This window comes from Lissotriton vulgaris, chromosome 11, assembly GCF_964263255.1.
Source record: "Lissotriton vulgaris chromosome 11, aLisVul1.2, whole genome shotgun sequence".
Classification (NCBI taxonomy): domain Eukaryota; kingdom Metazoa; phylum Chordata; class Amphibia; order Caudata; family Salamandridae; genus Lissotriton; species Lissotriton vulgaris.
In genome coordinates, this window is record NC_141699.1 from 274,628,116 (window position 1) to 274,642,047 (window position 13,932).

The 13,932-nt window shown below is 43.7% G+C and overlaps 1 protein-coding gene across 4 annotated transcripts in view; it reads left to right on the forward strand.

The window, feature by feature from the left end:
* The window catches only part of THOC5 (THO complex subunit 5), a 388,784-nt gene that overhangs the window by 348,921 nt on the left and 25,931 nt on the right, over window positions 1-13,932 (forward strand). For 2 of the 4 annotated variants that reach the window (XR_015300896.1, XR_015300897.1), the window contains exons 19-20: window positions 11,027-11,217; window positions 12,095-12,360. Coding sequence is in view for 2 of the 4 variants with exons in the window: in XM_086943231.1 (XP_086799357.1) it covers window positions 11,027-11,217; window positions 12,095-12,158 (255 nt within the window). In the remaining 2 variants the exon portion in view is untranslated. Of the gene's footprint in view, window positions 1-11,026; window positions 11,218-12,094; window positions 12,373-13,932 lie in introns of those variants that run through there. The other 2 variants (XM_086943231.1, XM_086943232.1) reach the window with 1 other exon arrangement.

Sequence of the window (13,932 nt, forward strand, 5' to 3'; positions counted from 1 at the left end):
ACCAGCGTGGAAGAACAGCTGTGAGCCCCATGACGTGGCTGGAGTTCCTTATCGTGCCCTGGTGAAGTCGTTGGTCTGTGGAGCCATAAATGTCCTGAGGAGCGAGGGCGCTGCTTGAAACCATCCTTCCCCTGGAGCCGGTGAGGGAAGTGACTGAGGGAGAGCAGCGGCGCTGCTCCGATCGTCTGCGGGACCCCGGGGGCACCGGCCGCGTCAATATCACCCCAAGGCTTGGAGAGTGTAGAGGCGCTTCCGCGCATGCCCGGAGCACGTCCGCTCCTATAGTCAAGAGGGGCCGGGAACCAAGCAGGTCCAGGCGAGTAGCGTCCTTCCTGTGAGCGGCCGCTGGAGGAGGCGGGAGAAGAACGAGCGCTTCCGCGCATGCCCGGTGAGGAAGTGTATCGCCTGAGGAGAGACGCCGAGGGAGCGTCTCAGGATCGTCTGTGGACCGCCGCGCAGAGGGCGCCAATCCTTCCTGGTGAGGAGAAGAAAGAAGGCCAAGGTGTGTTGCTTCGTCTTTGCCCTTCCCCGCTCGAGTGTCACGGAAAGGAGCGGACACGAGCAGGGAGGGAGGAGTTGTGATCACCATCGATCCACCGCCCCAGCCCCAAGCAAAGCGCCGGCTCGGCGGGAGGAAGAGAGAGTGAGGCAGTGAAGCCGGAAAGAGCCTTAAGGCAGCGGTGACGCGTGGGGACTGGGACAACATCGTCCCCACGCTAAAGTAAGGAGTAGGGAAGAGGGGCCCCTGGGAAGTTCTGAAAATTGGGGACTACTTAACTCTGGTTAATACTCTTAGCTGTGGAGAGGAGGAATAAGAGCACACTACAGAATCCAATGTTAATTAATGCTGAGGTCTAGCTTGGTATCCCAGGGTATTTACAGAATTGAATGCAGAGTAGTGATGCTATGTCTTATTGAGAATAACTACTGAAGCAAGCTAATATCACTGCAAGTGGCACACTGAAACTGTAATGAAATGTACATGCCAGGTCTATAATGTAAATGTGTAACCTGTATAGTGTATATTACTGACTGTGAAGTCTGATTGATAAAGTAATTTTGTGGGACTGATAACAGTTTCTTTCAGAGGAAATGTACCTATGAATTAGCATTCCTAGAGTGGGAAAAATACTGAGGTTGGTGTAACACAGGTGCATTATTGCTAAACTAATTGTAAACCCATTTTGCATGAAAAGAAGAGTCATATTATTTTTATAAAAGGTAATGGTATTTTTCCAAAAATCGGTGTTGTCTTTTATTTTAGTGGTTCATCACTGAGTTACTGTGAGTGGGTTTTGTAAGCACTTAACCAACGCCTTGAGTTTAGCTGTATCCACTACTGTGCCAGGCTACCATATGTAGACTTGGATACCCTAGGTCCAACATGAACTCAGTTTTCAGAGCATTTAGTTTGAGGTGATTGTCGGCCAGCCAAGCTTGGGTGTTTCTTAGTGTGGCATTCAACAGTTTGATGTCTTCAGGGGATTGAAGCTTGAGGTAGAGCTGAGTGTCATCGGCGTACATATGGAAATGTACCTTAGAGGATTGAAGCAAGGTGGTGAGTGGTTCCATGACGAGGTTGAACAATGTGGGGGATAGGGAGGAACCTTGCGGAACGCCCAGTGTTACTGGCACAGGCAAGGACAGTGCGTTGTTGATCTTGAACCTCTGAGAACGGTTGTGCAGAAAGGACGTGAACCATTTGAGAACCGTCCCGGATATGCCCATTCTGGTATTTAGGAGCTCCAGTAGATTCTCGTGTTTGACCGTATCAAATGCTGAAGAGAGGTCAAGAAGGATGAGGAGGCAAGACTCATTGTGATCAAGGATTTGGAGGGCATCATCTATTCAAACTGCTCAATGTGTTTTGTCAGTTGGAGTTGTACGCATTTTTCTAACAGTTTTGCTAGAGTGGTGATATTGGTGATAGGACGATAGTTGTTTAGGTCGGCCGGGTCAGCTGTGGGTTTCTTGAGTATAGGCGTGACTTGCCCAATCTTGAGGGAATCTGGGATGAGCCCTTGTTGCAGGGAACAGTTGATGATTTTAGTCCAGAGTGGGAGGAACAGGGGGGTGAGGACTTTAACAGCATTGGCAGGTAGGGGATCTGTGTGATGATTGGCGGGTTTCAAGGTGACCAGCAGCTTGTGGATTGATTCTTCGGAATAGGTGTCGAAGGACGTCCATGAAGCGTTGTTTTTAGCATGAGTGTTAGTTATGCATATGGAGCCGGCGAATCGACTTACATCCTTGATGAGATCGCTTCTTATAGTGTTGTTCTTTTGCTTGAAGAAAGCAGAGAAGTCTTCGCAACTTGGAATAGCCTTTAAGTTGTTGGGTTGTGGAGGTTGCGTTTTGGTTTGGGTTTTGACTAACTCGAACAGTTTTTTTGGTCGGTTTTTAGCTTGATCCAGCTGTTGGCTAAAGAATATTGATTTCGAGCGTTTGATTTTTCTGAAGTAAGCGTTTCTCTTACTCTTAAGCGTTCTAAGGTTCAGTGCTGAGGGGTCCGATCTCCACGCGCGCTCAGCTAAGCGCATCACACGTCTGTCTTCATTGAGTCTGCCATCGTACCATGGGTTCGAGTTCTTGGTGGAGACTCTCTTCAATTGCAAGGGTGCGGCTTCATTGATTATTGTAGACATGGAGTCTAGGTAGAGGTTGGTCAATGAATGCACATCAGAGACGTCCGTCGGGGGAAGAAGGAGACTGCCTGTGTGGGCAGGCAAGGACTTTGGGTTAAGGTTCTTCAGGTCCCTCTTCCAAATCTTGGTTTTGGCAGGTTGCGCCGGGTTAAGTTTGACTTTTTCGTTGATGAAGAAGGTGATGATGTGGTGGTCTGACCAGTCACATGGTTCGATTGCGACTAGTTGGGTAGAGTCTTCTTTGGCGATGATAAGGTCAATGATAGAGCCTTTTTCATGTGTCGGACCGTTGCAGATTTGGGTGAGGTCAAGCGCGTCGAGGAAAGTCTTAAGGCTCTTCACCACAGTGTCTTTCTGGTCATTCCAGTGGAGGTTGAAGTCTCCCAGATAAATTTGATTGAGCTGTCGACCGGCGTTGGTGGATATCATGTCCATTAGTTGTTGGGAGAAGATGAAGTTGTCACCGGGTGGGTGGTAAATAACATGAAGGGAGCACACAGGTTTGCCCTCACTAGTAATCTCAAGGCAGATGAGTTCGCAGGCGGAGAGGGAGGGGGAGGGGCCTTCAGTGACAGCTAGGTTGCTCCTGTAGATGCATGCGATTCCCCCGCCCGTCTTGCCATTCCTGTCGAGTCTAATAATGCGATAGTTGGGGGGGACTAGTATGTCCATTATAGGTGTGGATGTTTCAGTTAACCACGTTTCAGTCAGAATGGCTAGATCAATGCCCCTTGATAAGATGAGCTCCGCGATGCCAGAGGAGTGTCTCCGGGCCGATCTGCAGTTGAGCAGGATACACTTTAGTCTAGGGTGAGGAGGGTGGGAGAATGTTCTAAGGAGAGGGGGATATTTTTGAGATTACAAGGGACAGAACTTCTGTCGCTCAGTGTGGGAAGCCAAACGAGCCATCTCTTTGGTCTTCCAGGATAATAAAGGAATTTATCAAAGGACTTTTTAGAGTTTTTCCACCCATCCGGCGCCCACCAGTGCCGTGGCACCTCAATACAGTCCTGTCACAACTTATGAGGCCACCTTTCGAGCCTATTCACAAAACAGACTTACAGTTCCTATCATGGAAGACAGCCCTGCTGCTTGCGCTGACATCCGCAAGGAGGGTTAGCGAAATTCAGGCCTTTTCAGTGGAAGAGCCCTTTTTACAATTTCGCAAGGACAGGGTTATATTAAGAACAAATCCAACTTTTATTCCCAAAGTTCCTACGTCTTTTCACCTCAATGAGCCTGTCATTTTACCTACCTTTTTCAGCAATCCCTCATCGGAAGCAGAAAGGGCATTGCACTCTCTGGACATCTCTAGATGCCTAAAGTTCTACATTGAACGGACACAGACATTCCGCAAATCCAAACAATTATTTATTGCATTCGAAGGTCAAAGGAAAGGCCTTCCTCTGTCCAGACTGAGTATTGCCAGATGGATATCATCAGCTATCCTGAAATGTCACGAGAAAGCGGGTAAGCCGCTCTGTTCTAAAGTGAATGCACATTCCACAAGGAAGATGGCGACTTCAATGGCCTTGTTTGTAGGAGTGTCGCTGCCTGACATCTGTAGACCAGCAACGTGGAAGAGCGTGCATTCATTTACAAGACACTACTGTCTAGACACTGCGTGGAAAGAGGACACGGCAGTGGGACAAGCTGTTCTGAAACGCCTATTTCAGTAATGTATGATTTGATGGTATACTTTTATTTCTATACAGTATTTTCATTTATGTCTGAACATGTGTATATATATATCATCGACGAGACCCGGTCCTGAGGGCGATTAGGCGTATCTGCAGGAGACGGACGCCGTGGGCGATGTGCCAAATGCGCCGTCCCCTCCCTCCCGCGGTCTATGGGGTGGATTTTCATCCCTGGTGAAGTGCCTTTTATTTTTGGTCTCTAAATTTTTAGAGGCCGGAGGTGTGTGCGTCCTACCTTCGGGTGGTGAAGCCCGCCCCCTGTTTTTTTGCACTTCACAGACTTTTAACTTTCAAGTCCTCTGGTAGGGTGGGCCTTAGAGTGCCCATACCGCCGAGGTTTAACACCATAGGTCCTGACGAATGCCAGGTTAATGATACCACACCGGCTGAAACATGTCCATGTTGACCATTCACATCTTCACTTAATGCTAGTGGGAGTAAGACCATCCAATTAGTTGGCCCTACTCACCGACACATTTTTTAACCTTGTCCTTGATGGTCTCTGATTAAAATTAAATTTTTGACACATACAAGGCAATTTTAATCTCACCACTTGACACTATTCACGTACTTCTTCACATAGCCCTCCCATCACAAAAACCAGCTCCGCAGTAATTCTGGCGTCGAAGCACACCGGGGTGGCATTCGGTCACACCCGGTGGGGCCCGATGATGAAGCAAGTCACCGACCAGGTCGGTGAGTGAGGGCTTTCCTAACAAACCTATTGGGTTTTGTTGTTTTCTTGTGCTCTGTGCCTTTTTCCACCTTAACCAGAACAGGAACACTCTTTTGTTGTTGTTACATATTATAATTTGGGGACTAAGAGTGTTCGTGACTCTCCCTCTCTCTCTTGTTGTTTGTAAATATATATATATATCTGCATATATGGTGTTATTTTTGATATGTATTATTATATCATTGCCTGCTGAACTTCCTTCTGGGTCCTGTCCTGGAAACGCTACGAATTTTGTGAGCACTGCTTACTAATCTGATACAAGCATGTGAATCTATGAAAGATGTAATACTGGAGAAAGAATTAGTTACTTACCTGTACACTATAGTTCTCCAGTATTATCTTTCATAGATTCACATGCGCCCGCCTGCCTCCCCGTTTCTCAGGCAGAACCTGTTCTCGGTATTTATCCATGTCTCTCACTCGGGGACGGAAATCTGAGGCAGGAAGCTTCTGCTGGGGAGTGTGAGGGCAGGGCGGCAATGCTGATTGGCTGACTTTTGGACCAAATAATGAGATGGTCTGGTTACCAAATACTACAGTCCCTATGGGGATTTTCTATGCAGTTTTTCTTCTCTATGATACTGCTTGGTTATTCTGTTACCGTGAGACTCCCACCATGACGACGGGGAAGATACAAGCATGTGAATCTATGAAAGATAATACTGGAGAACTATAGTGTACAGGTAAGTAACTAATTCCTTCCTCACTGACTGTCCCGCTTTCCTGTTCTGTGAACTGGGTTCTTTTTCCATCTAATAAGGTCCCAAGTCTCGAGGTCTGCAGACTGGGCAAAGCCACTTTGCTGTTGGGCCCCTTTGTCTGGGGGTGCAGACAGCCTAACAAGCAATGCACATGGTTGGTGCTTATATGCGGTTTCTGTTCTCCACTTCCAGAGAAGAACCATTTTGGCGTGGAGCCATGCGAGTCAATTTATCCGCACGCGGTATACTGATTAAGATTTTCTGGATCCTGTCTAGTAACAAGGGAATATTCCGTCGGTGAGAATTCTGCGCTTAGATATAGTATTGACCAGAAAGAGCATTACCAAAGATAAGTAACCAAGATTACAAATAGCTATACCACTTTCTCCAGTTTTTAATGATGATGACTCTCATCCCAAAATGAAGCGAATGGTAAGCAACGCCATAGAAATTAAGAGTCAGGATTACTTAATTTTATACAAAAACTTGATTTAAAAAAGCTTGTCTCCCCTATTTTCCCATACATTAGGAATTTAGAGGCTCATGTCTTTAAATGTATGGATGGATTTCCAGGTGTCTGGATTACAAACATGAGAAAAGGAGACATTTCTTAAAGAAACCACAGTGGCAGCTTTGCCCATTGAGGTTTGAGTCTTTGGTTTTGCATGAATGATGCCAGGATAACAGACCCACAAGGTTAATCAAGAAGTGTACCTTGCTATGGACAATTTTGAGATAGCTCAACTGGTATAACTGGGCAGATAATTCATGAATAATTGTTAAACTTTTCTACCTCTTAAGTACTTCCTAGGAAGTACTGTAAAGACCTTTTTCACTTCCAGAATGTGAAGGGGTTTCTCAGCTGGAAAGTTCAGAGACTAACAAAGGAACGCAGGGATATTGCCAGGTTTATGAAGAAATGTGCACCATTTTCAATAGGACGGATGGATGGGTTCTTATAACCAACCTATTCTTGTGAAAAAAAGCATAAGGCTACTGCGAGCATAATGTGTAAATCTCTAGCAGACCATCTGTAGGCTGATGTTCTTGTTCTTCCTAAAGACAAGTTCTCAGTCATAGGACTAGTCATTTAACTTCTAAACAACCTGCTTTTCTCTGAGACGGCTGCATTTGGATGACACTTAAAACTAAATCAGGATTAGACCCAGGTGAAATTTAAATTCGACTGGTGTAATTTAAGTAGTTACAGGGCTTATACTTATTACACAAAAATCCTGAAATTACATCACGTCCCCAAATTACACCGCCGTCCAATCCACAAAATTATAGTGTAGGCGCAATGTAAACAACCACAGTGCGAGTGACTGTTGTTCGCACAGTTTTGTACACTATTCGTTTGCAAAAAAAATAATTAACGTGGATACATTACGCGCTAAAATATAGCACAAGATGACAGACTTGCTTAATGCGGAATTTCTCATCATTTATATGAAAGGAAATTACACTAATTTGGCACAGGATACTTAGTCTTTCAAAGTTAACAAGAGCTCCAGATGGTAGTCTAATCTACCTTCAAGGGTCAGTGTTCCCTTATCAGCTTCATGAAGTTATTATACATCCAACACACAAAAGGTGAAAGGATGAATGCTTACAGTACGCCTCGACACTGGCAGTCACTCTGGGTAGGATTCCGATTTCTCGTTCTTTTGCCCAACATACCACCTCAGTTTGGACCTAGCCATATGCAAATCAGTCTTTGCCCTGCTCCAGTAGGAACAATCCAGCCCGAAATGCTAGACGAGCTCCTCCCTGAACTGGAACAAACAACCAAAGACCAGTTTTGCCCTAACTTGGACTGTTCAGTTGAATGTTGCTTGGATCCAGTGACACAATGAACACGGGACCCATGTCTGGGCGTACCCTTGACCTATTAGAGTGTTACATCAAACACACAAAAATGTGATGGGATAAATGCTTGCAGTAAGTCTAACCATTGGCAGTCACTCGGGGTATCCTTACCCTCCATTGTTCTTTTGCGCACCAAGCATCCTCGGTTTGGACCAGCCATATGCAAATCAGTCTTTACCCTGCTTTAATAGGATCAGTCCTGCCTGAACTGTCAGGCCCTCCCTGAACCGGAACACAAAAAAGCCAAGACCAAACTTATATGTTTTCATTTCTTAGTTTAAAAATAGTTAGAAGCGGTGGAATCTGGAGTTTTTTTTACTGTGTTGGGTTTTCTAATTATAATGAATTGCTTCTTTATGGAAAAATATAGGCAGGTTTTTGTTTTTTTCCTAGTTAGGTGCTCACATGAACAGACACATATATTTTGTATGTCTATATAGGTGTGCCAGAGGGTATTTTAGAAGCTATATTATCGCTTTTTAAAGTGTTTCTTGATTCTTTGACACTTGGGTGGGGTTATTTGACTTTAATGAAGATTCCCATGTTACAGCAGTTAGGATTGCATGTCAGGATCTTTTCCTTGTTTTCGTTCTCATTTGCGTTTTGACTATAAATGGATTTGACCTAAATGTAAATTAGATGTAGATAGAATTCATTGCCTTGTAAAATTACTTTTTGGCTTGCCTCTGCTCTCGCTTTTTCACGCCTTTTTAATTGCCACCTTCAAACTGCATTGGCTTTTATCACCTCATAAACTTCGTTGTTCATAGAAGTAACAGGATATCCCCATCTTTGCCTCGCTTGAACAGCTTAACAAGTTGAAAGCATGCAATAACAAATTGGCTTTAGTTATCTGAATAAAACGATCGGCTGCTGACATATGCTGTACGATTAATAAGACGATTTCACAAAAAACTGTTTACAAATGCTGAAATGTCTTTTTTTCAAAAATCTAACACAACATGACTGCCTAAAAAACCTGATGTAATCCTTAGTTAAAATGAAATCGGATATTCAGGCGGTTTCTTTTTCTGCTTGGTTAACCGGGCCACCGGGCCAATGGGCCTATGTTATCACGCTCAATTTAGTTTTCCTTGGCCAAGTATGCATGCCTGGTCGAAATGGACCCCCTTTCGTTTCCTGGGAATGTGGTATTTTAGGGAAGGTGTATTGTTGATGTGCTTTTCGTGTGCAATGACGCTCAAAACATGTTTCATAGGTAAAGTACCTTGTTAACCAGTGCATTAACACTGAAATGATGAGGAAGGGTCGTCATAACATTACAGCATGTTTTTGAAATTGGGAAACTGAAATCTGTAAGAATTTCAGTTCCTCGTGCAACGAGGGAACACCAACGGTCAAATTCTAATTCTTGGAGAATTTGAGTCTCAACTTTAGCCAACAATCACATTTTTCTAAAGAATTGCTGATAAATTAGATGTTTTTGACGTTAACACATATTAAAATGGTAAATAATAGTTTAGTAGTTCTGTAGAAGAAATATTTATCGTACTCCCTAATACACTAACACAGGAAAGAAAAGAGATTCCTTACACAAGCTCTGCATTTGACAAAGTTTTGACATCAGGTAGGTTCGGGTGCAGATTGGATTTATTTCTTTATACTCACTCCAACCCCATTGTCTCCCCACAGGGTATGATTATCTTTGTATCGGGGGCCTTTCAGTGGATGGCCCTTGTGTGTGGTGATCACAAGTTGGAGAGCTGCTCATTAGTTTTAGGGCTGGGGTGATGTGGACTGTCCTCTGAATTTAGGTAATGACCCTGGGTAGATAACTTTCCATTTGTTGTAAGGTAGGATCATATTTGACTTATAGTACAGCAGCATTCCTTTTAGAGAATTTAAATGTTACCGTCCCACTAGTGTGTCTCTATGCAAAATAGTTGGTGACTCACAGTGGGAAAACAGGACCATCTTTGTTATGTGCACTAAGGGCTGTGAAAATATTACCCACTGACTATATAAAATACTTCTGCAGGCCTCCAATTACATTTCCCAGTTATTTTTATCTCACAGCCCAAGAAGCCAAATTGCTACGGTCTTCTCGAGAGTGTAATGGCGTTTTGTATTTACAAAAAAAGGTTTTTTTTCTTCCTGTCTAGGGATCTTCTACAGGGTAGCACTGTCATTTTCACAGCAAAAAAGTCCTGGTTCTTCAGAAAGCAAGAATCCATTAATCTACAAATGTTGCTATTCTACATTAGAGAACAATAGTTTTGCACAAGTAGTGCAGTGATGCCCTCACATCAGCACTGCCATGACCCACTTCACTACTTCTGACTACTTTTAGTGTATTCAACTAATCCTTCCCTCCCCATGCAATGAAGTGAAAGCCAATGTGTGCTGTTCGACTGCTGCTCGACTTTGCTAATGTATGGTACTCTTAATTATTCTGTACGAGTCCTTCCGTAGAGCCAAATTAGAAGCTTTTCACCAAAAATACGATTTTAAAAGATTAAAATTTTGGCCTTCGGATATTGTGGTTCTGTGCATTTTTAGTAGTATGTCAATGGTAGAAGGTACATTTCCCCTGGAAATAGCTGTGGTGGCTCTTCTGCTGAAGAAAGCATTCTCTGGACCCTTGAAATCAGAAAGCCGCAGTACAATTTTTAATTTTCCCTTGCCCATACAAAACTTTTAGAGATGTTTGTTGTTAGGAGGTTTCAAGCTAAACAACTCTTATTTTTGACAGGCTTTTCTTTTTGAGGGATGGAAATCTATTGGTTCCCCTGAACTTACTAGACTGATCTGTGTTGTTCAACACTATTATAAGAGCCTCGTTTTTAGAGATTGTGCAAAAGAGACCTTGAAGTGGATTAACATGTCCCCGTCTAACAGGACTCCATATGTTAATTTACCCACTACTTCATGTACTTATTATGGCATTCTACATAGATAAGCCCTTTCCCTGTATCTTTTTAGGTCTGCCTAACGACCACGTTACCTGTTCAAGTAGCCTGTTTTTTCTATAAAAAGAAAATTGCAATAAAAATCTGTATATATTCTTACACATAAAGGGACTTTTGGTCTGCTCTTTTCAGCCACCAATCTTTCAAATTGTAATTCACATTTTGCTTCCGCACACCAGCAATGTGGTTGCACATGTGTACTTCCTTTTAGAAAATAGTCCACTACAATACCAGAGCTTGTTGACCAGTCTTGACTTTTATTTGTTTTAATTTCATGTTTTTAATTTTTTTACGCTCTGTCATTATTTACTTACTGTTTCTGGCAAACCTATAACTTTTTGCATATTTAAAGTCCATTGATTATGTTAGTTTTTATGTTCATTTTTGACATTCAGCATGCTTACTACACAGCACCTCATGCATTTGTAACTTCCTTTTACTTCAGGCAATGGAGAGTGAGGTGAATGTATATTATCCGGAGCTCTACAAACCGAAGACTGGTTACCAGCTACTCACAAACCAACTACAACGTCTCTGTGTGTTACTTGATGTTTACTTGGAAACTGAGAGCCATGATAACAGCGTTGAGGGCCCAAAGGAGTTCCCACAGGAGAAGATGTGCCTCCGTCTGACCAGGTAGGATCCAGGTCTAAATCTCAAGATGGGACTATATTGGGGTACTTTGAAAAAACAACGGAGTCGCGGAGGGGACGATCGAGTGAGGTATTATCCCTACATATAGTGCTAATTAGCACAGGGTCCCCTGCATTTATCTACAGGCTCATGAGGCCTTGGAGTTCTGGATAGCAAGTGGACATCAAAGGATTACTTTGTTGCCATGTAAATTGACCATAATAGGCACATTTTACATTAATCAACACAATAATAGTATTCCCTATGTTTTTGACGGTATTATACTGTCCTTTTTGAGTAGGGTAGCGATCTGTGTACCCGTCCTGAAGAAGCATCACGCTTCGAAACATGATGACACAGACACACGCAGGAGGTTTTGTACATTAATACATTAAACTTCCACTTCACTGTTTTTAACAATACCAGCAGGGAGAGTTATTAAAAATTCTCGTAGTCCTCACTTGCCACGTAGTTTTTAACATTCACTCACCATCTACTTCTGACCTTACCACTACCACCCTCTCACACTACACATAGTGGTTATATCAAGTGCTCCCACTTATCCGTTGGTTAGTACCACATCGCACTCCTTAGAGTGCGAAGACCCCTATAATGAAGCATGACACCAAGGGCCCTTTTGCTGTGTCGAGGGCTATTTAAAGAACACCATGTGCTTTCCACCAATGTAGGAAACACATCCCATCCAAGACCATATTTCTTGTTTCACCTATTCCTTGTGGGTGGATTCCATTTGTTTAATAATAAAAGTACTTTGAAAGAAGGCAGAGAGTCTTGCTTGCATGTCTCCCACCAGCAAAGCTGCACATTTCACCACTTGACCCTACTAATGTTCTCTTTTACATTTTCATCATTTTTCCAGGGGTCCAAATCGCTTGAAGCCATTCAAGTATCAGCATCCCCAAGGATTCTTCAGTCATCGTTAACCTTTGTGGTACACCGGAAGTCCTGTGAAACATGATTCTGTGCTGACCCTCGGTTACAGGCTGCTGCAATTCCGCCTGTTATTGCCTCAGCAACAGACAAGGCATCCTACTACAGCAGTGATCAGTGTTAGCTCAATCACCTGTCATTCTGAGAACGTTACCTTGTTTATTACTTGAATTTTTAGTTCATTAAATTGTAATTGTACTACCCCAATAATAGTGGCCTCAACACTGTCTGCTCACTTGCATATGTGCCATTGATACATGAGTAATCCAGTTTGTGCTGTGGGGTAAAAGATGGTTCACTTTCATGTCTAACTCCTTGCTTTAATTTTAAATGCTCCATCTTCGACACACCTCTGATATCATGTAAGAACCGGTCACTCATGGTACTATGTGCTCATCAGACCAAGAATGATTAACTCAATTGCAGGGCTGTGGCGAAGGATATCCTAATTTCTATGCTCTTTGTGTTAGTGCACAGACATTTCCCCATCATATTTGTTTTTAGCAAATGTATTGTATTGCTCTGCTCAAATACCAGTATTGGCTTTCAAAAACAGCAGTTTGAGAAAGTAGTAATCTTTGCATACTTCGAAGAGTAATTTAAGTGTATAGAGTAGATTAATCTGGCAGTAATTGAGAGCTTAATTGCCTACTTCAGCGGTCTGTTTAAACATACAATAGGGTCTTAGCTTTGAGGCAAAAGTCCCCAGCTCCATGGACTTGTAAAGTAGTGATCTATTACTCTTGCACATGCATCCGAAGTATACAGTATACTGTGAAGGAGGTTTCGAAGATCCACAGGCTAACATTGAAGGAGATATTTTGATTAGACTTCTCACTGCAGATTCCTCACCTTTTAAATATGTCCCAGACATCCGACTGGATCAGGAAACGTTTCTATAGTAATTCTGCGTGCTGGAAGGCAGCTCCGCACGGACACTGTTCCACTCCGTAAAAGAAATGCAGAGCTATATTGGTGCCACTCCAGCGTGCCGACTGACGTTAGTTCCTTTCTTTCTGCACCCCCAAGCATAGATCCAGAGCGGTCTTCGTCTTTCTGCGACGTTGCCACAAAACTTTCTTCAGTGTGCAATGAATGTCATTCCCCAAAAAGGACAGGTTTTAATTCCTGTAGGAACTATCACAGACAAATGTTTGTGACTGATCCTCATAAGGTGTTCCTGTGGGGCGTGGGGTCGACCCAGGACTCTAAGGCCTACAGTGACTGCGTGTTGCTGAACCTGAAAGCCATCAGGGAACGCAAGGTGAACCTTGATATCTCCAAGCATAAAAAAAACTCTTCGCCGGGACTGTTCAGCTCAAACTTTATATCTCGATCCTGTTTCCAATCCCATAGTCCACAGACTTGCTACAGACACCAGCCTCCGTCGTGCTGCAAGTCCTCAGGTAAGCAAAAGAACCTCACAAAATCAAATGAGGATTCCGCTACCTCACGCCACTCATTTACCTGAGCAGGCACGAGTGCGGCTCCACCCTTCTCGATCCCAAAGTCAGCTGATCCTGCATCTACTTCCAGCACAACCTGAGTTTCTGGGGCCTTTAGCCTTGCTGCATTGAATCTGAGTTCCACATTGGCATGCTTCGGTTCTTTAGATTCCTGCCTTATCCCTCTGGTGCGCATTTGGCCCGAAGGAGTCGAGAGGCCTTCCACCTGGGATGCCGCAGGCAGGTTTGTCCTTGGTGCGCCTGGTGGATTTTCTGAGCCTTCTCTTGTTTCCACCCCACTACTGCCGCTGCGACCCATGCT